General features: G+C 37.2%; 1 protein-coding gene across 1 annotated transcript in view; it reads left to right on the top strand.

Annotated features, from left to right (window-relative positions):
• Positions 1-1,411: 1,411 nt before the first annotated feature.
• Positions 1,412-22,037, top strand: part of LOC119775902 (phospholysine phosphohistidine inorganic pyrophosphate phosphatase) — a 40,767-nt gene continuing 20,141 nt past the window's right edge. The window contains exons 1-6 of the mRNA XM_038274049.1: positions 1,412-1,573; positions 1,761-1,948; positions 5,971-6,124; positions 6,201-6,264; positions 6,356-6,448; positions 8,750-8,841. Of these exons, the coding sequence (XP_038129977.1) occupies positions 1,443-1,573; positions 1,761-1,948; positions 5,971-6,124; positions 6,201-6,264; positions 6,356-6,448; positions 8,750-8,841 (722 nt within the window). The 5' untranslated portion in view covers positions 1,412-1,442. The remainder of the gene's footprint in view (positions 1,574-1,760; positions 1,949-5,970; positions 6,125-6,200; positions 6,265-6,355; positions 6,449-8,749; positions 8,842-22,037) is intronic.

Below are 22,037 nucleotides of genomic sequence, written 5' to 3'. Positions count from 1 at the left end.
TCTTGAAATTTTTATGGCGTTTGGCAAAAAATGTTAGGTGATCATTACCGCCACCAACTGGTTAAAATATATATATCCTGTTATACAATTTAATCTGTTCTAAAAACTAAAATATAACCGATATCATCAGCTTACTGATTCATTTTGCACTAAATCAACAATGTCACGTTTCATTTTCATTACAGAAAATTTCAGAGATTTAATTCCTTCTAGCTACTAAATATGTTGTTTATCTTACTGATAGGTATCGGTAACGGTATTTTGATGTCCTTCGTCTAACCAGTGCTGGTTACACAAGAATGTCTTGAGTTTACTACCACAAAAATGACACATGGCATGAATGAAATCCCACGTGAGATTTTATGGAGTCCCGTTAAAGCCAATTAAAGTAAAGAATTTGCCTGGCATCATGTTAATAAAAATATGATGAAAAGGATATTACATTATTTTGTAGAAAATAACAACAGAAAACATTTCACTTTACTTAAACAATATCCTGTAATTAATTGTTAAGGATAACTCATTAAAAAAATTAAATAAAGCAATTAACAAATAAAAAAAATAAACTCCAATGTTACATTTCAAATTACATTTGCTACATTTTGGTTACCTCAGAGTAATTTTCTAGTCCGTGAAGTCTATATTTTACATGTACCAAAATTGGGGCAATAAGAAAAAATGTAAATGAAGAACATGCTAGAGTCTAGTGAATTAACTAATGTTTAAATTTAATAATAATAATATTTGAATCAATGGATTAATTAAAAAGCACTGATGGGTAAAGAGCAGTACAAACTAACAAAATATTAGGGGAAAAAAAATAAAACATTGACAATAGATTAGTTAAGCATATTATAAAAATGCACAAACATTAAACCTACATACTGGGCTTTTAAGAATATTGGATAGCTGAATGTATTTTAGTTAAAATTATGCTAAAATATGTAAGAACATTTTTAAAAATGATCCACAATAGTCATTAGAATATTTAAATGAGGACCTAAATAAAATAACTGATTTCAGTTTATGTGTGTTATATTCTTTATGTGACTTTAGTTTTTCATCAGTGTTGATTGTTTGATTGACTTTATTGATCTCACACTGGAGAAATTTGCTCATTACATCAGCTCAAATAGTCAAAGAATAAGAATGTGCCAAAGAAAGAAAAAGGTGCATGGGATATATACAGTATACAGTGCATCCACATATGACAGCTTTTTTTATAGTAGGATTATTATATAGGGTTCTTGCACATGTTCCATGTAGTTTGGCTTTTATTGTGGCTTTTGGTGTCATTGGCTTCTATATCTGATGATTAAAAAAAATACCTTCATAGATGTCTGTTACGCTACAGCCTTTTTCAGTTTTTATGGCACTGTTGGACTTCCATACAGTGGCTCAGCTACCCCAAAGTGACGCATGCGCATTGTGCGCATAACGTCATGGCTGACAGTAGCTGGCCAGGCTGTGCAAAGAGTTTGAAAGGTGTCATTTTGGACTTATGTGGAGTTTTGTATGACAGCGGTGAAGGCGACGGAGTTGCCATCCCTGGTTCCATTGAGGCTGTAAAAAGGTGAGTGTTCGTTTCTATGTTTGCGGTTTTATTTGAGGTTTAAGCAGCAGCTTATGGAAAAGTAAGTTGCTGATTGTGTGAGCATATGCATTCTGCACTAACGTCATTTATGCAAACAAAACAAGAACAGGTTTTGTTCAAATAGTGTTTATCCAGGTTTATTTAATGTGCTTCTTTTTTGTCGCAGACTTAAGGAATCAGACCTGCAGCTGCGATTCTGCACCAATGAGACTCAGGCAACTAGAGAGAAGTTCGTCGCAAAACTGCAGAGGTTGGGCTTTGACATTTCTGTATGTGAGGTCTTCCCTCCTGCGCCTGCATCCATCTCAGTGCTCAAGGAGAGAGGTTTAAGGCCCCACCTGCTGGTGCATGACGGTAATACACTTAACTCATTGTATTATGAAAGCCTTTGACCAGTGGTTATAGGAAAACTTTCTGTGTGATGGAAACTATGGACACCCAATTTACAATGCTGATTGCTGCATCCTCCTATCCTTAGGATTTTCACATGCATATTTCAAACTTTGTAATGTTTGAGGTTCCATTTGTGCAAAAAAATGTGTTGATGGTTGTTGTGAAGTGCCGATGTGTTTATCTGACATACTTATGTTACAGAAGCTATATGTAGGTTTTTGTTTATATATCAGATGGATATATTGTGTCCATATGAGGTTCCATTAGTGCCAAAAATGTGTTGATGAGTGTTGTGACGTGTCCATGTGTCTATCTAAGGTTTTTAAAAAAAAGGCAGATTTCAGCAATTTCTTAGTATTTAGACCACATATATAATGAACCCCTCCTGCTCTGATAATTTACATTTTTTAGCTTTCAATTCCATCCATCCATCCATCCATTTTCTGTCAGGCTTATTCCAAGGTACACACAGGACATGTTGCCAGTCTATCGCAGGGAAACACAGAGACAAACAGCCATTCACTCACACCTAAGGAGAATTTAGAGAAGTCAATTAACCTAACAGTCATTTTTTGTGAATTTGGGAGGAAGCCGGCGGGGAGAACCCATGCATGCTCAGGGAGAACATGCAAACTCCATGCAGAAAGATCCCAGGCCGGGAATCGAACCCGCAACCTCCTTGCTGCAAGGTGGCAGTGCTACCCACTGTATTTCTTTTTATCTTTAATGTGACATGCACACAAAAAAAAAAGGGTTAAAATTGCTCCTTATTGAAGTTTCACAAATCAGAGAAAGGTTTCAAAAATCCCAAACCTGATTTTAGTTATTCTACAACTAGTTTAGAACAATCTAGACCAGGTATGATCTGTCTAGGTGTTAATAAAGTTGCTGAAGGGAGCAAAAAATTAAGTAGAATCGCCCTTTATTCATTTCCCGAATCGGAAGCTAGAACCAGAATTCAACCTCAGCTTGGTCCAAGAAGATCTGGTACCAACAACAGCAGCAGAAAGCCATTCAACAGTGTAAAAGCAGTGCATGACGACGTGAGTAGACAACAGTGAGAAAACGGATGTAAAAGCAAAGGGAGACCAAAGAGGAGAACTACAGGCTGTAAGAGCAAAGGGAGACAACAGGCTGTAACGACGGAGCAAAACGACATCACGTGACAACAGGAGAAGATGACACATTCCAAATGGTCAAACAACACACTGTGAGGAAAAAGTGAACAACTCATGATCTGCACATAATACTTCACATGGACACAATACATATGGACACAGCATATGGACACTACATATCCATCTGATGTAGAAACAAAAACCTATTACCTATACAGCTTCTGTTACATAAGCACGTCAGACATTTCAACACATTTTTGGCACAAATCGAACCTCATAGTAATTAGGCTGTTATGCTGTCTGCCAATCAGCATAACTGCTTGAGAAAATAGTTTTAGAGCACATTTGCCTGCTTACTTGCATATATATATGAGAAACAGATCTGTCAGTGCTAAGACCTGTTAATTTTACAATAACTGGTATATGCGTTCCTTTAGGTATGTGTATCAAGGTAGAAATGCATATAACATGCTGCAACAGTGCTCAGACTGAGTCAATCTACTGTTTAGTATATCAAAGCGAGATCACACATCAGGCTTAAATTGGAAGCAGCTGGACTTTTCCTCCGTTTTGCTAAAAGAGTGTTGAAACATCTCCAGAAGTCAATCAGTTCTGGCAGCTGGCAAATATTAACAGAATCAATGACCAAGTTTGAGAGGTAACTTATAAAGAATGGTAAATGGCATGTACTTATATAGCGCCTTTATTCAAGTCAGGAGACTTGACCAAAGCGCTTTACACTACATTCATTCACCCATTCACGCACACACTCACACACTGATGGTGGCAAGCTACATTGTAGCCACAGCTGCCCTGGGGCTCACTGACAGAAGCGAGGCTGCCGTACACTGGCGCCACCGGGCCCTCTGACCACCATCAGTAGACAATGCAAGTGAAGTGTCTTGCCCAAGGACACAACGACAATGAAAGTCGGAGCCGGGGCTTGAACCGTCAACCCTTCGATTACAGGGCAAACTCCTACATCCAACGCCACTGAAATATGAGTGAAATGTTGAATTCAGTTACAAAGTAAAATATAAGGTTAAAGGGTAAAATACAAGCTTAAAAGTGGCCTTTTTTTGTGATATAAAGGAGATTGCAGATTATATTTTTGTTATATTTTTTGCTTCTTTGTCATTAAGATTGGTCAAGGGTGGGACCATAACAATTTTTCGGAATTTGTCAAATTTGGCATTTCACAAGAGAGAGCTAAAGGTAGAATGATCATGTAGGGACAGAAGTAGCCACGACTGTGATTTGGTGTTACCTAATTAAATAAATTTAAGGAGTTTAATCATGAATGCTTACAATAACTAGATAGAGGGGGTGTTGGCCTAGTGGTTAGAGCAGTGCACTTGTGCTCTAAGAAGGCTGCATGTACCCTGTTTGATCCCCACAGCCTGCACTCTGGCTCTCTGAGCAAGACCCTTGACACCTCACCGCTCCCCGGGCGCCGCATAGTGGCAGCCCACTGCTCCCCAAAGGGATGGGTTAAATGCAGTGATACATTTCTTCAATGCATTAAAAAAAAAAGAACAGGGTTCTTTTATTTAACCCAATAAAGATCAAATATCAAAGGTACAAAATGGATCCAAAAATGAGGTGAAAGAAACAAAATCTACTCAAAATAACCAGTAACAAAACTAACTTAAACAAACTGACCTGCCTTTTTAAAACAAAGAGGAACTTAAATAGTGTCTGATCAGTTCACTAAAGAAACACATGGGGCAAAACATGCACAAACCTAACTAAACCTAATGAAGCAAAACCCCATTTCCCCCCATAGCACTGATGTGGTATAGTCCAAATTAGCTCAGCCCTTCAGCCACCTGCTGGTTCCTCAATCAAGGGACTAGAGCAACTGAAACAGAATCATAACAGAACAAGGTAAACCAGAATGTGCAAACTAATTTTGAAATACACTGCAGAGGTGATAAATAAATTCCATATAATGAAATGACTCTCTAAATGAAACCCTATAGGAATAAAGTTAAATTATTATTATTATTATTATTATGAAACCCTATAGGAATAAAGTTAAATTATTATTATTATTATTATTATTATTATTATTATTATTATTATTATTATGTGGAAGATAGGCAGTCTTGTTTGGGAGTTAGGGTCCCCCCTTGAGTAATGTTAGGGGAAACGCTGAATCAAAATAAGCACATCTTAACTAGCACAAGAGCCTTTAACTGTAAAAAAAAAAAAATAATAATGATAATAATGTTTTCATAGCATGATTTAGTGTCCTCTAACAAATAGGTTTCTAATATATATCAAAAAATAACACGTAATTGCAGGCTCGCCTGGTAATCTGATATACCAGGCATTTGCCCGGTGGGCAGGTCCTAATTTCAGCATGCGAGGGCCGGCCCTCCTTAAATCATAACGGCCCCTACACACACTCTCCGGCTGAAGCACCTACCTGAGACAGTACATAACTCAAGGAGCTCAAACAGTAATACAATTTTAACTACCTAAATGATGTATACAGTATATAGTCCTTCCTTGTCATGCACATCCTTGTGACGGTTGGCAGTCGGGAAATTATACAGCAGCAGTCACTGTCACATCCGTGTTAATGACCAAAGCCAGTAAAACCGCATTATAGAAGTATTGGTAATGGTTGTCCTGATGCTTGAAGATAGATCTGTTAATCCACAATGTGTATTCATACAGTATTGTTTCACATTTGAGACGCACGTGTTGGACTGTGCTTCTTTTTTTCGTTTTTTTTCGGAGGGGTCCATAAGTGGGCCGGTGTAGATGGTGTAAATGTATCTAAGAACAGCATTTATGCAGCTGTTAAGGTATATGTAATTTAAGAAAGTTTTTGTTTTTCTCTTTTTTTTATTTCAGGACTTCTTCAAGAGTTTGAGGCTGTTGACAAGACCAACCCAAACTGTGTGATCATTGCAGATGCAGCAGAAAACTTTTCCTATCACAATCTGAATGAGGCATTTCGGGTCCTCATAGGATTGGAAAAGCCAATATTATTTTCCCTTGGCCAGGGGTAATAAAGGCAGACCAAATGTATATCACAGAATTAGCTAAATGCTTCAGATTTTCTGGCTTTTCTCCTTTCTTAGAAGATACTACAAGGAGACAGATGGGTTAAAACTAGACGTCGGTGTTTACATGAAGGCTCTTGAGGTATATTTGTTCCATAACTTACTCTGTTAGGCAGTATTAACTACTGCCCCTCTGCAGTCCTATTTATAATGTAAGCTTCCTTTTTTTCCAGTATGCTTGTGACTTAAAGGCAGAAGTAATTGGGAAGCCATCCCCAACCTTCTTCCAGAGTGTTCTCAGTGACATGGGGCTGAAACCACATGAGGTGAGTAACACGGTACCTGACCATGAAGACCAAATATGGCTATACAACACATGTAACCGTGGAAACGCATGGGATAAACCACATCGAGCCAGACACATGAGTAAACATCAGGATCTTGTCTTACTGTTTGATTGATTGATTGTATTGATCTCACAGTGGAGAAATGTACTCGTTATCTCAATAGTCAAAAAGAAGAAGAAGAAGGTGCCAAAGAAGGTGCATCATATCGATAATACCAAACCAAAATACTGCATATTTGCACCATATTTGAAATGCTCTTAACTTCCATATCAATGCGTTTTTGCACCATGTTTTTTTTCCCCCGACACTGTTTACAATTGATCACTGCTGAGAGCAATGTCAGAGAGCTGTCAAAGAGCAATTGTTATTTTGTATACACGCTGTGTATACAAATCAAGGGTGTAACTTTTTAATGAAATTTGGTGGGAACACTCTGGTAGCGGCTGATGGATCTACAGTTACTCAACCCAAAGGCTTTCGTTACGTTTTTGTATTTTCCAAAAACGAGCTCAAACATATATCTATTAAATACTTTCCTATTGTTAAGAACACAAGAGAAATCCATAGAAGGTATAATTTCAATTCCCTCCATCCATCCAGAAAAATATGGATATACTTCATTTTAAATATAGCATAGCATATTTTTTTCTTGTAAACTTTCTGGTAAACTTGGAGATATATACCCCTTTTACACTACCCTTGAAAAACCGATCCATGCCGAGACCGGTTCGAGCTCGGATCAGTTAACCAGGCCGAGCTTGGTTCTGACGACTGTTTACACCTCACGCTATCTCGGTTCCTCGCCTCCTAGTGACGATCTGCGGTATTACTGCAGGTATTGAATTAGGAAATCAAGCAGTTGTTGGCGATAATGCACCAAAAGTTGTTTGCCAACCGCCATAAAACACAAGAAGAAGAAGACTATGAAGGAGGGAATCAAGCAAATCAAAATGGCCCAAATTGCAATAACGGCCTCAGTCTCGGCGTCATCCCAGGTCACACCACGCTCTTTTGAAGCCATTATTTAAAATGTTGCGTGGAGAAGATTTCGATTGTTGTTTATAGTTGTTGTTCTTCTTCTGTTTTGTGTTGGATGGCAAGAAACTTCCAGAGGGGAATTATCGCCAAATATTGGAATGCAGTGTGAATCGGGATGTGCAGCCAGACGGAGATGACGCGTTCTGCTCATGCGTTCTTGTTCTCAGAGAACCGAGCCAGGGAAAAACCAAGCCGAGCCCACCTCTGGAACTGGTCTGCAGTTAGCGCGGTCTGGTTGTGTCTAGCTCAGTTCAGTTCAGTTTGCTTTCCATTTACACACGATAAGTTATCTCAGTTACTGAGCTTGGACCGGTCTCTGCACGGTTTTTCAAGGGTATTGTAAATGGGGTAATATTTTATTGCATGTTGCATATCCCAGTAAATCTGTCTCACCTTTAAATTTGCAGTTCTCCCTACTTCTGTCTGTGCTCTGTTTAAAAAGATTTAATAACATCTTTACTAATATGATGCCAGAAACTTAATTCTGTCTGTACAATATGAAAACATGTGTTAAATTTAAAATGTAACTGTGAGTCATGCTCCTCTGAGAAGGCCAGCTTTTTTAACAAATAAAGCAGAACACAACATTTAAAATATGTTTTCTCAAGCCTCTTGCTTTGTAATAATAACTTGAATAAAATTGCAATCTAATCTAAAAAGCTCCATATATCTGACGAACAGAGTTTTCGGTGGTATCTTTAATTTTTTTAACCAACCAGTCTCCTAACTTTTACTTAAACACACATCGAAGTAGCTGTCGGTTAATGCTGCTGTGCGTCTCTCCTTCAACCAAGTAGCTACTTTGTACGCAGTGAAATGTGACCGCAAATCAGATGCCTCGAAGCGCCCACTGGGTATTAAATATAAAAACAGGTTATTGCACAGGGTATTAAATTGTAATTGCACATTAGATATTGCAAAAGTTATTACTGTTATATAGTGTGTCAAATATTATATAATTAAAGTAATATAAGTTAAGTTAATGAGATAATGGTCCTTATATATATATATATATATATATATATATATATATATATATATATATATATATATATATATATATATATCCCATTAAAAGGAGATATCTGTTCTTTAAGCTATTAGAAATGAGAAAAGAAAGATAACAATAATTACCAATACTTAAAAGATTGTTTTTTCAACATGGTTCAACGAGTAAGGGAGAGCAATGAACTCTCCCAGCTAATATACAAATGTTCTTTTCTTCTTCTGCTTTCATTTTAGGCTCTTATGATTGGAGATGATCTTGTGAATGACGTAGGAGGAGCCCAATGCTGTGGCATGAAAGGGGTGCAAGTTAGAACAGGCAAATACAGGTCAGTTTCTTTGTGGTGATGTTTAGCCTCTTTTGGGTATATATTGGATATTCCTTCCCTCTTTGGAACAGGGTTTCCATTCCAAAGCATCCCTGAAAGTTTAAAAAGAAGAGCAATCTCATTATCTTCAAAATAATAATTAGTTTTTTTAAATAATTTCCTTTCATAGATTATATCCAACAACCATATGTGTTACACCTTGCATCAAGAACCCGATGATGAGCACAATGTTTATTTTCTACCACATGATGGCGCAGCTTGAGCATATTTCTGCATTAGTATCCACAAAGCCTCCTGTGAGCCACCCAAGCTATTCTTAAATCTTCCAGATTTGTTTGTCTAAGACTCCTCCAGAAGAAGTGTTTATCCTCTCCCCCTCATTGACCGGCATGTCTGAGTCACCCAGAGATTTATGGTCCCAAACCTCGGGATAACTCTAAACTCATCCATATGGTGTAATAACACAGAGGTTATTTGCAGATTATTTTCATTCGGCAATTATGGCTTAATGGAAACACTAAAGTCACCTAATTGGTTTGCCATTTTTCCGTTATCTTTCTTTTTTTTTCCAGATAGTTTCTTTCTGTGATTTTACAGAGTTTCAGCTACTGTTCTATAACCCAGTGATTCCCAAACTTTTTGGACTTGTGTACCGTTTTGGGCATTTTTTATTACCATGAGTACCCCTCTCATTCAAAAGTATTGATGATTGTTGAAAATTGGAACATACAATAACTGATTATAAAGACTATTTTAATTGATTTTTTTAACTTGAGCTTCCAATTCTTTTGCATTTTATTCTTTCCATCTCAAATAAAAAAAAAAAAAAAAAAAAAAAAAAAAAAAAAAAAAAACATATTTATGTTGCCTGGAAGTTAGCAAGGAATCAAAATAAATACAAAATAAAGTCATATTATAAACCTGTATTTATAAAACTTGAGCTTCTTTGAGTAACTCCCTTATAGTCAGATTTAAACTTGATTAATGGGGAACAAAATACAGTGTTACTTTGTTTTCACCAAAACACCTGAGCTGCTTTGAGCTCCTATAGGTTTGTGTGTAAAACAGCTCATACCAGGCTATCCTCTACATCCAGTATGTTCCTCTGCTTGGTATTGATGTGTGTCACAGCTGAAGGTGAATTCAAAAATATAAAAAAAAACATAACTTTTTAGTTGATTAAGGCTTTTTTTTATTTTTTCAATTTGGTCCTCACAAAACAAAACAGATCCTAGCCATATTTTACCTTTCTACCTAAGAAATAAAATATTTTCATGTACTCCTTGCAATGCACTTGCGGACCACTTGAGGTACGCGTACCCCCACTTGGGAAACACTGCGATAACCTAACTTTCCTTTAACCTAACTGTATCTGTATTTCTGTTCTCTCTGATGTGCTTTGTGGTCTTTGTGATGTTTGTTGGCTAATGATCTGGAATAAACCTCTATAGACACTAGATTGATACTAAGATGGAATGACTCTGATGTAGGGCTGAAACATTTTCCCAAAAATCATAATTTTAGATTTTATTTTTTTTCAACCAGTATTTTGATTGTGATTTATTTACATAGTTTACCATTACCTTAACTACAAGCATGTAGATGTTTCACCCCAGTCTGGTGTTGCTCCGATACCGATACCAGTATCGGGCAAGGCTCTGATCCAGCACTGAAATAGTGGTATGTTTATTGGCAATACTGACAAATAGGGCAGCGATACCATTCTGAGAGTCAAAAGTTTTTCAACTTTTGTCCCCCATTCCAGGTAGGCAATAAAAATGTACCGGATTCACTTTGTATTAGTCTTTTTCCTGCTTCACAAACAGGTTCTAACCAGAGTAGAAAAAGAAGTGGGAGGCTGCGTTGCACAACTGAGCAAGAAGATAAGTACATTAGAGTCTCTAGTTTGAGAAACAGACGCCTCACAGGTCCCCAACTGGCATCTTCATTAAATAGTACCCGCAGTAGCCTGTTTGTGCTGTCCTCTGAAGGGAGTAGTACACACTGTTGTAGGAAATCTTCAATTTCGTAGCAATTTCTCGCATGGAATAGCCTTAATTTCTAAGAAAAAGAATAGACTGTCGAGTTTCAGATGAAAGTTATCTTTTGCTGGCCATTTTGAGCGTTTAATTGACTCCACAAATGTGATTCTCCAGAAACTCAATCTGCTCAAAGGAAGGTCAGTTTTGTAGCTTCTGTAACGAGCTAAACTGTTTTCAGATGTGTGAACATGATTGCACAAGGTTTTTCTAATCATCAATTAGCCTTCTGAGCCAATGAGCAAACACATTGTACCATTAGAACACTGGAGTGATAGTTGCTGGAAATGGGCCTCTATACACCTATGTAGATATTGCACCAAAAACCAGACATTTGCTGCTAGAATAGTCATTTACCATATTAGCAATGTATAGAGTGTATTTCTTTAAAGTTAAGACTAGTTTAAAGTTATCTTCATTGAAAATTACAATACTTTTCCTTCAAAAATAAGGAAATTTCAATGTGACCCCAAACTTTTGAACGGTAGTGTATGTGTAAGCCCAATTTAAGCATATTCATTTCTTCTTAATCTATTGTGACCAAACTGAGGGCCTCTGAAGCTTGAAAATTGCCTTTAATTAAACTGTAATTATATTGTAAATGCAGTTTATTGCTCATCCTTGCTAAGAGGTGGGGTCTGTTGACTAATTAGGTGACTTTTAAAGAAGGTTGATTTCCTTTGCTTTTATTTAGGGGTATTAGATTGGCAGGAGTGAATAACTGCCTCGCACTCAAAATGTATATACAGTAAATTAGAGTTTTTTTTGTTGTTTTTTTTTTCCCAGGTAGGGTAAAAATAACCTGACTTTATGAACAAAAGCAGAGTGAATTTGTTTATCCCCACTTTGAAATCTGTCAATCATTGCAGGCGCAAACAGGGCTAACCAAATTGGGTCATTACTGCAATGAGTCTGAGCAGGAACTAACAGCTAACCTCAGTCGGCCAGAATCACTAAAGCAGCATTTGTTCAGCGGAGCTATAAACCAGCAGGGTTTTTACCATGGCACGGCAGGACCTGATGCAAAAAGTCACTGCAGTTTATCTTTTTTTTTTCTTTTTTGGTCACGTTACCCAGGCGACTATGAGTAATCTGCGCGAGCATCAGTCATTTTAATACAGCAGTCAGAGAGCAGATCCACACAACTAATAATCCCTCCAGTTGTGCAGTTATTCCTGGTTTATAAATGTCAAATGCGTTTCCTTTTTTATATCTTTTTGTTTTGCTATTGTGTATTTTGCAAACAGGCTTGTGCATGTATGGTAAACCTGCTTTGTATTTGACTTTGAAAAGCCATCTTACAGTGATTCAGTGCTTAGGAGGCAATTCTGGCTGAAATGCGTTTGGTTCAAATGACTTTATGTTCGTGTTCCAACAGTTAAGCCACTTAGGATCCAGAAAGCAGATTCTCTGAATATTTTCTGTCACACATAGTCTAAATTATTATAGCACCACTTGACTGTTGTCATTCAGTAGATGGAAGCAAGATGAACACAGCAAAATAGAGTTTGTGCGATCTGTTTTTGCCTTTATTACATCTCGCATTTAAGCGTTTCTTTTTTATTATTATAACCAAACTTCCTATCGTTTTCTTGGCGTAGCAGTGAAGGACTGCAGTGCTTCTACTGCTCCTATTACTCTTCTCCTCCTCTACATGTTGTTTTTGATCAATTTAATTCTCTTTGAATTGAGAGCGAGTCGTGTGTTATTATTTTGAGAGTGTTTTGGGTTTCCATAGCACCATCTGACTGACACTACACACCAATATCCAGAAATGATAAATAATGTTTACATAGTTTACATATTTTAACAAAATATGTGCAACGTTTTTCTGCATTGTTTTATTTTTGTAATAATGTGGAGTTTTTTTGTGTTTTAAGAAAAAAAGAAAAAGGGCAAATAATGATGATATTTGATAACAGAGACGTCCAAGTCCAGACCTGGAGAGGATCTGTGCTGTAACTTTTGATATCAAACCTAAATTAAATAGAGATTGATGACTTTTAGGGAATTCCTCACCTCTGTAACGATACAGGGATGCATCCAGAAGTTGAAATGTCACAAAACCCTTTGTTTTTCTTAAAGGTATAGTGGAGGATGTTCTTTTTCCAGGTGGATCATCCAAATAAGTGGTCCTCCTAATTGTCAATCATTCTGGTAATATGTTTTATGTAAGGCCATCCTACGTGCTTGTCCCCATTTTCACTTACCAGTGGTGAGTCTGACATAGTGGAAAAATTGCAAATCTTCTTTTGGAAAGTAAGCCTGTATGAGCAATGCAAACAGCAAATTTAAAACAGAGCATGCACAAGGAGAAATGTGCTCATGCACGCTGTCATACAGGGTTGTGCATGTGCAATTTTTTTAAAGACTGAACTTTTCAAAAATTCTCGAAAATCCTCCGCTATACCTTTAAACATTATAGCTACTTATTAACTTTGATATCTTCATTTTAGTTCCATAGTAGAAAAGGTATCTACTTTCAGTATAATGTCTGTCATTTTTCAGGACGCATAGTTTGTATATAAATTTGTCCAGAAAACAGTCCTAATTATATCCATATAATCTAGTTATTTTACTTTGAGTCCTGCACCCTGCCTCTTGCCCAAAGACGTTCAGAGATAGGCACCGGCCCCACCGCGACCCTGATGGAATAAGCGAGAGAAGACGGATGAAGTTTTCTATCTTCTATAACATCTTAAGAATTAGTTTAAACCTATAGTTGTTCTATCAGAAATCAGCTGAGATAGGATTAAATGTATATCTTTAAAAACATTTAGAGATGGTTTATTAAATTTAGTCTCCATGTTTCATGGAACTGATTCTATGAAGAGTAGATTAAAAATAAGTGACGTATGAGGTTTATGTTGGTTTAAAATTAAACCAAAAGATGCTCCACAAAATAAAGGCCTAAATAATCCATTGAGACCACAATTGTTAAAGTATGTTTTCCATAAGTAACTTCCAAAATATTTTCTTATCTAATTTTTTTGGTAATTAAATATATGGGTTCTGTTTAATTTAATGAACTTAAGAGAAAAAGTGATGGTCATTCAAAAAAAAAAACTTTTTATCTCTGAAGACTCTCTGAATAAAGTAACCCTGTTAGCCTTTAAAGGCACAGTATACTGTTTAAAACCCTAAAAGGTTTTAACGTTTTTAGGGTTCACCAATTACACAAGTATTCTCATATCCTTTTTTAAAAAAACCTGCACTCTCCACTTAAAAAAAAAAATGCACATGCACAACCTGTACATGCTCCCGAGAGGGAATGCCTATTAAACAAGCCCATGTCTCCTCGTGAACGCTCTTGTTTAAAAGTTGCTGTTTGCATCGCTCACACATGTTTACTTTACAAAAGAAGATTTGCAATTTTCCACTATGTCAGACTCACCAAATAAGTTAAAATATATTTAAAACAAAGAATCGCGGTAAGAAAAGCAAACTTCAATGACTGGCTGAAACCATAGCTCACCACACACATACACCTGAAACTGCGCATGCGCAGAAAAAGATCGCTATCTTGGTACGAGCACGTAGGACGGCCTTATGTAAACTTATCACCAGAATGATTGACAATTAGGAGGATCCCATATTTTGATGATCACCCGGAAAAAGGACATCCTCTATTATACCTTCAATAAATGGAATTCTAATCCATGTATCTGTCAGGATCTCCACCAGTTGATCACAGTGTAGAGGTATACAACCATACACATAAAACAGACTTGACCCTAATGGCAAATTAGCTACACCAATTTAGCTAACAGCCCTGTTTTTGGACTGTGGGAGGAAGCTGGAGTACCCGGAGAGAACCCATGTATGCAAAGGAATAACATGCAAACTCTATGCAGAAAAATGCTAAAAACTGCTCCACCATGCAGCCCTTCGTAAAGGGTTTGTTTTGGCTAAACAAGCAATGGAAAATTATATAAAATTATAGTTAAAGGAGAAGTTCGGTTTTTAACACTTTTAGCCCATTTTCTGTAGTGTCCAGGATGAAATCGAATGATCGACACCAAAATTTTGACAATTGGTCCTGTCTCTGCTTTTTGGCTCATTTAGAATCCCCCCCTGGCTGCTTTAGAATGGCTTGCATAGAGCATGTCCGATAATGTCCTTAAAACAACCTTAAACGTTCTTTTTTTTAAATATGCTACTCACCGGGTCGTCAGCGCTGTTCAATGACGTTCCAAAAAAAGTTTTGTGAGGAAAAAACGTTCCTGTAGTGTTTTATTTAGCATTTTGTAAATCCCATTGAGTTCTGTTGGAATAGTCAATATTCCCCTGCCACCGTAAACGGAAATGGGGCCTGTTTACACAGTTGTAGTCTTTTCGCTTCACTCTGTGTACTCCGACGTCGAGGTGCTAACGTCTCTGTTAAACACTTTAAAAAACTCTGAAAATGGAATACGAAAGGTGGATTCTTGATTCTCGACGTCGGAGTACACAGAGTGAAGCGAAAAGACTACAACTGTGTAAACAGGCCCCATTTCCGTTTCCGGTGGCAGGGGAATATTGACTATTCCAACAGAACTCAATGGGATTTACAAAATGCTAAATAAAACACTACAGGAACGTTTTTTCTTTACGAAACTTTTTTTGGAACATCATTGAACAGCGCTGACGACCCGGTGAGTAGCATATTTAAAAAAAAGAACGTTTAAGGTTGTTTTAAGGACATTATCGGACATGCTCTATGGAAGCCATTCTAAAGCAGCCAGGGGGGGATTCTAAATGAGCCAAAAAGCAGAGACAGGACCAATTGTCAAAATTTTGGTGTCGATCATTCGATTTCATCCTGGACACTACAGAAAATGGGCTAAAAGTGTTAAAAACCGAACTTCTCCTTTAAGTGACATCCTTTAATGATCTCAAGATGTTTTGTTTTTATGATGCATAAATATCTAAACAATCATTCATGTGTTAAACAAAACCAGCTCATAGTAGTTAAGGTCTCTCCAAAGACCCGTTTCTATCCGACGTCTGAAAAAATATGAGTAACCGTGACAGTAATGGTGTTTCAGAGGGACATGGAAGACGTGAGATTTAACATTGTTTAGGCAAACAGCCCGAGTGAACTCTGGCCTGCATAGCGGAGCTATAAACCCTCAGTCAGATCTATGAAAACACAGCTGTTTCCAAGTCAACCAGATGCTGCACAGGCTTCCATTTCCCATCAGGTTTGTAAGGAGGGAGCTTCAAAATACCTCAGTGACCCGGTGACGGGGGACAGGAAGATAAAAAGGGTCCAAATATTAGACAAATCAGACATAGTGAGATTTAATAAAACTGTTGCTAAAAAAATTTCACTGGCAGGATTTCTCTCCGCTTTACTGCTGTTATGAACAAGGCATGCCCTGCAGAAGCATTTGTACGATTTAAACTTTTTGTCGCATTACATCCTACTTGTATCTAACAGAGGTTTTGGCGAGTTGGACATATGTTTTTACTCTTACAACTAGTATGATGATAGAAGTTAGTTTCCAAGCCTTGTTACATCTACTATGGCGCCATCACATGCAGCTGTTAGAGAGTCTGACTGTGTTTCCACAGTAAGGAAAGGTCAGCAGACAGGCAGCGTTTCGTAGAAGCATCAGTCAGCATTACCTGTACCTGAGAAATTCTGATGAGGTCTTGACGTTAATGCTTCTGAAATGTCCATTAAGGTTCCTACAGACTAATAATAAGCCTTTGGAAATATTCCCTTTTATGAGCAAAGAGTAGTTTTCAGGGACTGATTTGTTTTCATGATTTGTTAAGGACTCTGTGAGAAGCATTATAGCTGACTGATTTGTTATTAGTTTTTTAATGGAAACCTATGCAGATAGTTAGGAAAAATACCTTTAATAAAACGCAAAGTTTTGTTTTTTTCTTCTTCTTTTTCCATTTTAAGATGGAAAATTCTTTAGTCTAAAAGACAATTTTAAGGCTGGTCCAAAATTATGTCTTTAATTCCAGCATATTTTGTCATATTCCTGCTTCATTGTGTGTCTTTTTTTTATTTTTCCAATATTTAAAGGTCAACATGAATTTTTTTTATTTTATTTTATTTGAACATAAGACAATGATTAAAAACAGAACAATGTATTAAGCAGTGGAAATGAAGATACCACTGAGGAAAACAAATCTTTCCCACTCCTACTAGGAGTGGGAAGAACACGATGCTTATTTCATCCAACCCCTTTGCTGCATAAATCTAAATAATTACTGTCTATATAATAATAATTATTATTATTATATAAAGTTATTAACAATATCCATAACAATAAATACACATAAGACTGTCAACTGTAGTACTAATAATTGTAATAGTAACACCATTCATCAATTTATAATAATATTCACCATTAATACAATACTACTATGATTAAAGTTCTTGTTGTTATCATTATTATTATTTATAAGAAAGCTGATAACAATGATAACTATAGTCACCATAATTGATGAGAAATACATTACGATAAGGAGAGTGTTGGCCTAGTGGTTAGAGCAGTGTGCTTGTGCTCTGAGAAGGTTGCAAGTACCTGATTCGACCCCCACTGCACTCTGGGTCCCTGCGCAAGACCCTTAACCGCTTAAGGGGAGCAGTGGGCTGCCATTGTGCGGTGCCCGGGGAGCAGTGTGGTGTTCAGTGTCTTTGCTCGGGGACCCAGAGTGGCAGTCTCTGGGAGTGGGGCTCGAACTCAGAACCTCTGGATTCCAAGCGCAATGCCCTTAACCACTACCCACTCCCTTCATTCTCCAGGGCATTCCACAATTTAACTCTACATACAGGCAAACAAAAACTGATAGTTTTCACTGAGGGTATTGTTAAAATCATGGCCCCTCGTAAAGGATAGTTTTCATCTCTGAGTGAAAAGATTTTGGATATTGAGTGGTAGAAATTATTTACTGGCTTTGTACCTGATCTGTGCTGTATGATAATGATAAGGTCTGAAGTTCAAGTAATTTCAGTGGTAAAAACAGAGAATTATGACTTCTATATTTCTGTGTTTCAAATATTCTTTTTGAAAGAACTCCAGCCCATCAACTGGATAAAATGGACACATTTTCCTGAGCTTGTGATGTTGTTGGACTCCATTTTATGAGCAGTGAGAGCATGTAGGTGCTGAAATAAGTAGTCAAAGAATGGAACCTTGAGGAACCCAATGTTTAATATCTGTTTATTTATATTTGAAAAATGTAGCAGCAACCTACCAGTCTGCCAAATAAGATCTGAATCACTTGGGCACATTAGTACCACCCTTTTACAGTCTATGTATCTAGAATCTAGATCCTGTAAAACCAACACAGAATCCTAAAGGTATTGTGGAGGATTTTCGCAAATTTTTGAAAAGACCCGCCCTCTTCACTTGAAAAAAAAAAATCTGCACAGGCTCAATCCCTGTGTGCGAAAGCATGCACAAGCTCAATTCTCCTTGTGCACGCTCTGTCTGTAAAAGTTGCTCTTTGCATCGTTCATGCAAGCTTACTTTCTAAAAGAAGATGAACAATTTTTTTCACTATGTCAGACTCACCATTAGTGGAAATGAAGAAGAGCACGTAGGACGGCCTCATTCACCAGAATGATTGACAATTAGGAGAACCACTTATTTTGATGATCCACCCGGAAAAACAACACTCTCCACTATACCTTTAAGATGCGTAGCAGTTTAGAAGCCATTAGTTACCAGTAGTTGAAATGAAAACAAGGGAGATATAGTTTATCATTTAAAAGGAATCATCTTTCTTTTCACTTATCTTTGTCAAACATGTTAAGGTGATGTCTCCCAACAGATACATAGGTGACCCTAAAATGTCAGACTATAATTAGTAATAATATGAGTTACACTTCTGTTTTAAACCTGCATCCAGAGTTGAGTTGTTATGTTATTATTGGGTCATTGCTGCTTGTAACTATAATGCTCTAAGAGGTGTTATTCAATATGTAGTTAATCGAATTTCTTATATGGTGCGAAATGCATAGTAAAACATTGCCTATGATTTTTTAATTTTTTTTTTTATTCCATATCATCTGGGCCTTTTTGTGGCATTGAGATGAAAGTGAACTTAACAAAAGTTTACAGACGATATTAGGTTAGTTGTTAATACTGTTATTACTTATTACCAAGGCATCTAAATTAAGGCTTCTCTATAAACGGGTTTGCAGTTTTGAAACCCTGGAGAAACTAACCTCAATACTTTACTGTCTGCACTATTAAAACACTTTAGGTATATGGCATCATGTTGAGACAAGAGAAAGATTTCTGTCAAGAGTCATAAATCAATATTTTGAAATTAAGACTAATTAATTCCTGGACATGTCGATCCAGAACATGTAAGCAAGTTACCAGAGGTGGAGTCTTATTCTTTAGGTTTTCATTATGGGAAAACAAGATATCTAAAATCAAATTTTTGAGAATGTCAGAAAATATGACCTAAAGTTGAAATATTGAAGGAGGCAATAATACTTTGGAAATTACTTCGACAACAAAGCAAGAGGTTAGTTCTCTTCACTCGTCGAGGAAGATAATGTTAGTTATTGATAACCACCACAAAATGATTATAGCAAGTAATCTACTTCTCCTTCTTTAAGGTGCATTCAGCAAAAGAAATATTCAAAATAGACCACAAACTTTTAGTTTCTGGAAATGCACCATATTGGCATGGCTTCTACTGGGTGCATTCTAGAAAGAACTAGGCTAAGGCTTCATCAGAAATGGATGTTGAAGTGTAGTCCCATTATAGGGATAATTGCAAAGAAGCCGTTCTGCTAGTGCTCAGCTTTTCCTGGTTCCTAAATAATGAGCTACAGTTAGTGCAACCCAAGGCAGCCAGAGAGCCCTTTGCTCTTTAATGTAGAACAGGTTTTCAGAGCGGGGCCAGTGAAAGAAATGTGTCTGGATTTTACACAGGGTGTGTGGGAAACCTGAGCGCTGATGTTAATCAGCTGCATGGGAACAAATGTGCCAAAGGCATGCTCTCGCCCAACCTCTGCTCAAACATCAGGTTTGGTAGTTGAGCTCTGAGTTTTATTCAGGAAATTAAAGGTGTAGATGATCTTTGACATTACAGTCCTTGTATAAAAACCCACAAAAAGTGTCTTTATACCAATAATTTTTTTACACTACACTTTTTTAGATGCAGTTGCTGTAAAACTATGACACTGTTAGTCCCCACATTATGTAATTAGTAAAACATTTTAGGCAATATAGTTACCAGATAAAACAACAGTTTAAGATTAGTTTGACTTTCTGTTTATTACAAATAAAAAAGTAATAGAATCACTTCCTGTATGGAATGTGTGGGAAGCTGCCAAAGATTCCACTTGCTATTGAGTTGCTCTATTATTTTGTTTTTTCAAGGCTGCAAACTGCTTTCCATTGTGCCACAAACGTTATTGTATTTTGTGCATATTTGAATAAGTAATGTAGTCTCTTAAGTTGAATGTCTTTTCTCCAGATGCAGCATTGGTGCAGTATATGCATATTTTGTTGGAGTCTGTTCAGCTTTTTTTTTAACAAACAGTATTTGAACCAAACCTTCAAAACCATTTCATGGGCCTGTGACTTACTTCCATCACTCTTCTCATCTAAGTATCCTCACAGCATGATGCTGTCACCACAGTGTCTCTCTATAGAACTGCTGTCTTTAGGTTGGTGTTCTGTTTCGTCTACATGGCTTGTATTATAGACTCCAAATTGGACTTCTTGTCTCCCGTTAAGCAAATTTCTTTGTTTTTTCTAAACTTCCCAAAAAAAACAATTTAGAAACCCTACAAGCATTTTCTGTTTCAATAGATCTTCCCTCCCGATTTGCAGAGCTCTGCAGCTCCTTCAGAGCTGAAATATGCCTCAAGGCTGCTGTTCTTAATAATTCAGTCCAAGTTGACATATCTGCTCAGGTGGAAGGTTGTGCTTGAGAAGGTTTACACTCTGTATCATTCTTTCCATATTCAGAATGAAATGATTTAAATTCCACTCTTTTCAGATTTCTTTTTTATTTGTTTGTTTTAAGTTATACAACATCCTGTCATCTTGTCACTCCATAGTTATGCAACACATTTCACCAGTCATGTACAGAAATGACTGAGGTAACAGAGATGTTTGTGGGTGTACTGTGACACATTGAAAAAAGTTCTCAAAAGGTGTTAACCCTTTTGAAACTGAAGTCGGACACCAAACAAGAGACTAAAGCAAATAAAACCTTAAGTAGAAAATCCTATAAGAGAAATTACTAACTGAAAAGGGAATCTTAAAAAAAAGGGGTGTGAGCCGCTGTGGACCTTGTAGGGCCGCTTTGGTCGTTGCATCTTAATGTTGTTAATTGATTAAGATAGATGAATAGATATAGCCGAGGTCTACTGTATGTTTGGATGCAATGCAGAAAATAAGTAACAGGAAATGGTTGAAATTTAATCAAAGGACTTTAAGACTGTACTTAAGTCTTTTTTTTTCTAATCGCCAGAATGTTACCAGAGGATGATACCACCTCTGAGCTGTTTTTTTTGGGGGGTGACTCTTTTGTGCTTTGGTTTCTTGTTATTTCCCCTGTTTTGAACAGGGATCTCCCACAGTCTCTGACCTCAGTCGGTCCTGCGCTATTTGTTTCTTGTTCTCTTATCGTCAGGGAACTGCATCAGCACGGAACAGGGCAGCTTTGAAGCTGCCTAACATCATGCTGCCTCTTTATGTTCCGTTTTCTAACTCTGTTTCCTTGCTTTCTGCATCCTTTCCAATCAAACACAGATCTGCGTAACCTCTCGGTACTTACACACATCAGTCCGATCTGAACTACTACTGATTGGTACTCTTAGTGAACTTAGAGGCTAACAGGAGTTCTGATGAAATCTGGCAGAGAATTACACTCAGCAGCAACCATTTTCCAAAGGTTTACAGCGTAAACCTCTGACTCAGGCCAAAACGTCACCGCTAATGGGAATGTTTAATGTTGGAAACAAGCAGACGGAGCCAGATTAAAGCTCTCAGGAGAGAGGGAAAGCAAATCCCTGATGACACAAAACCACAATGTAAGTTAACTAAAACCGCACCCAGATTTGTGCCCTTTCAGTTTCTGGTCGTCACTGAGGGACGCAACAGGAAGCAAGCTCTTTACTGGGGGTCAGTGGTCATGTGATTATAATTGAGATAAGTGTCTCTTCTGTGCACTTTTCTC

This window comes from Cyprinodon tularosa, unplaced genomic scaffold, assembly GCF_016077235.1.
Source record: "Cyprinodon tularosa strain WSP-4 unplaced genomic scaffold, ASM1607723v1 ctg90, whole genome shotgun sequence".
In the NCBI taxonomy this organism is placed as follows: Eukaryota; Metazoa; Chordata; class Actinopteri; order Cyprinodontiformes; family Cyprinodontidae; genus Cyprinodon; species Cyprinodon tularosa.
The sequence above is the reverse complement of the archived record's forward strand: the minus strand, read 5'-3'. Positions and strand labels throughout refer to the sequence as shown.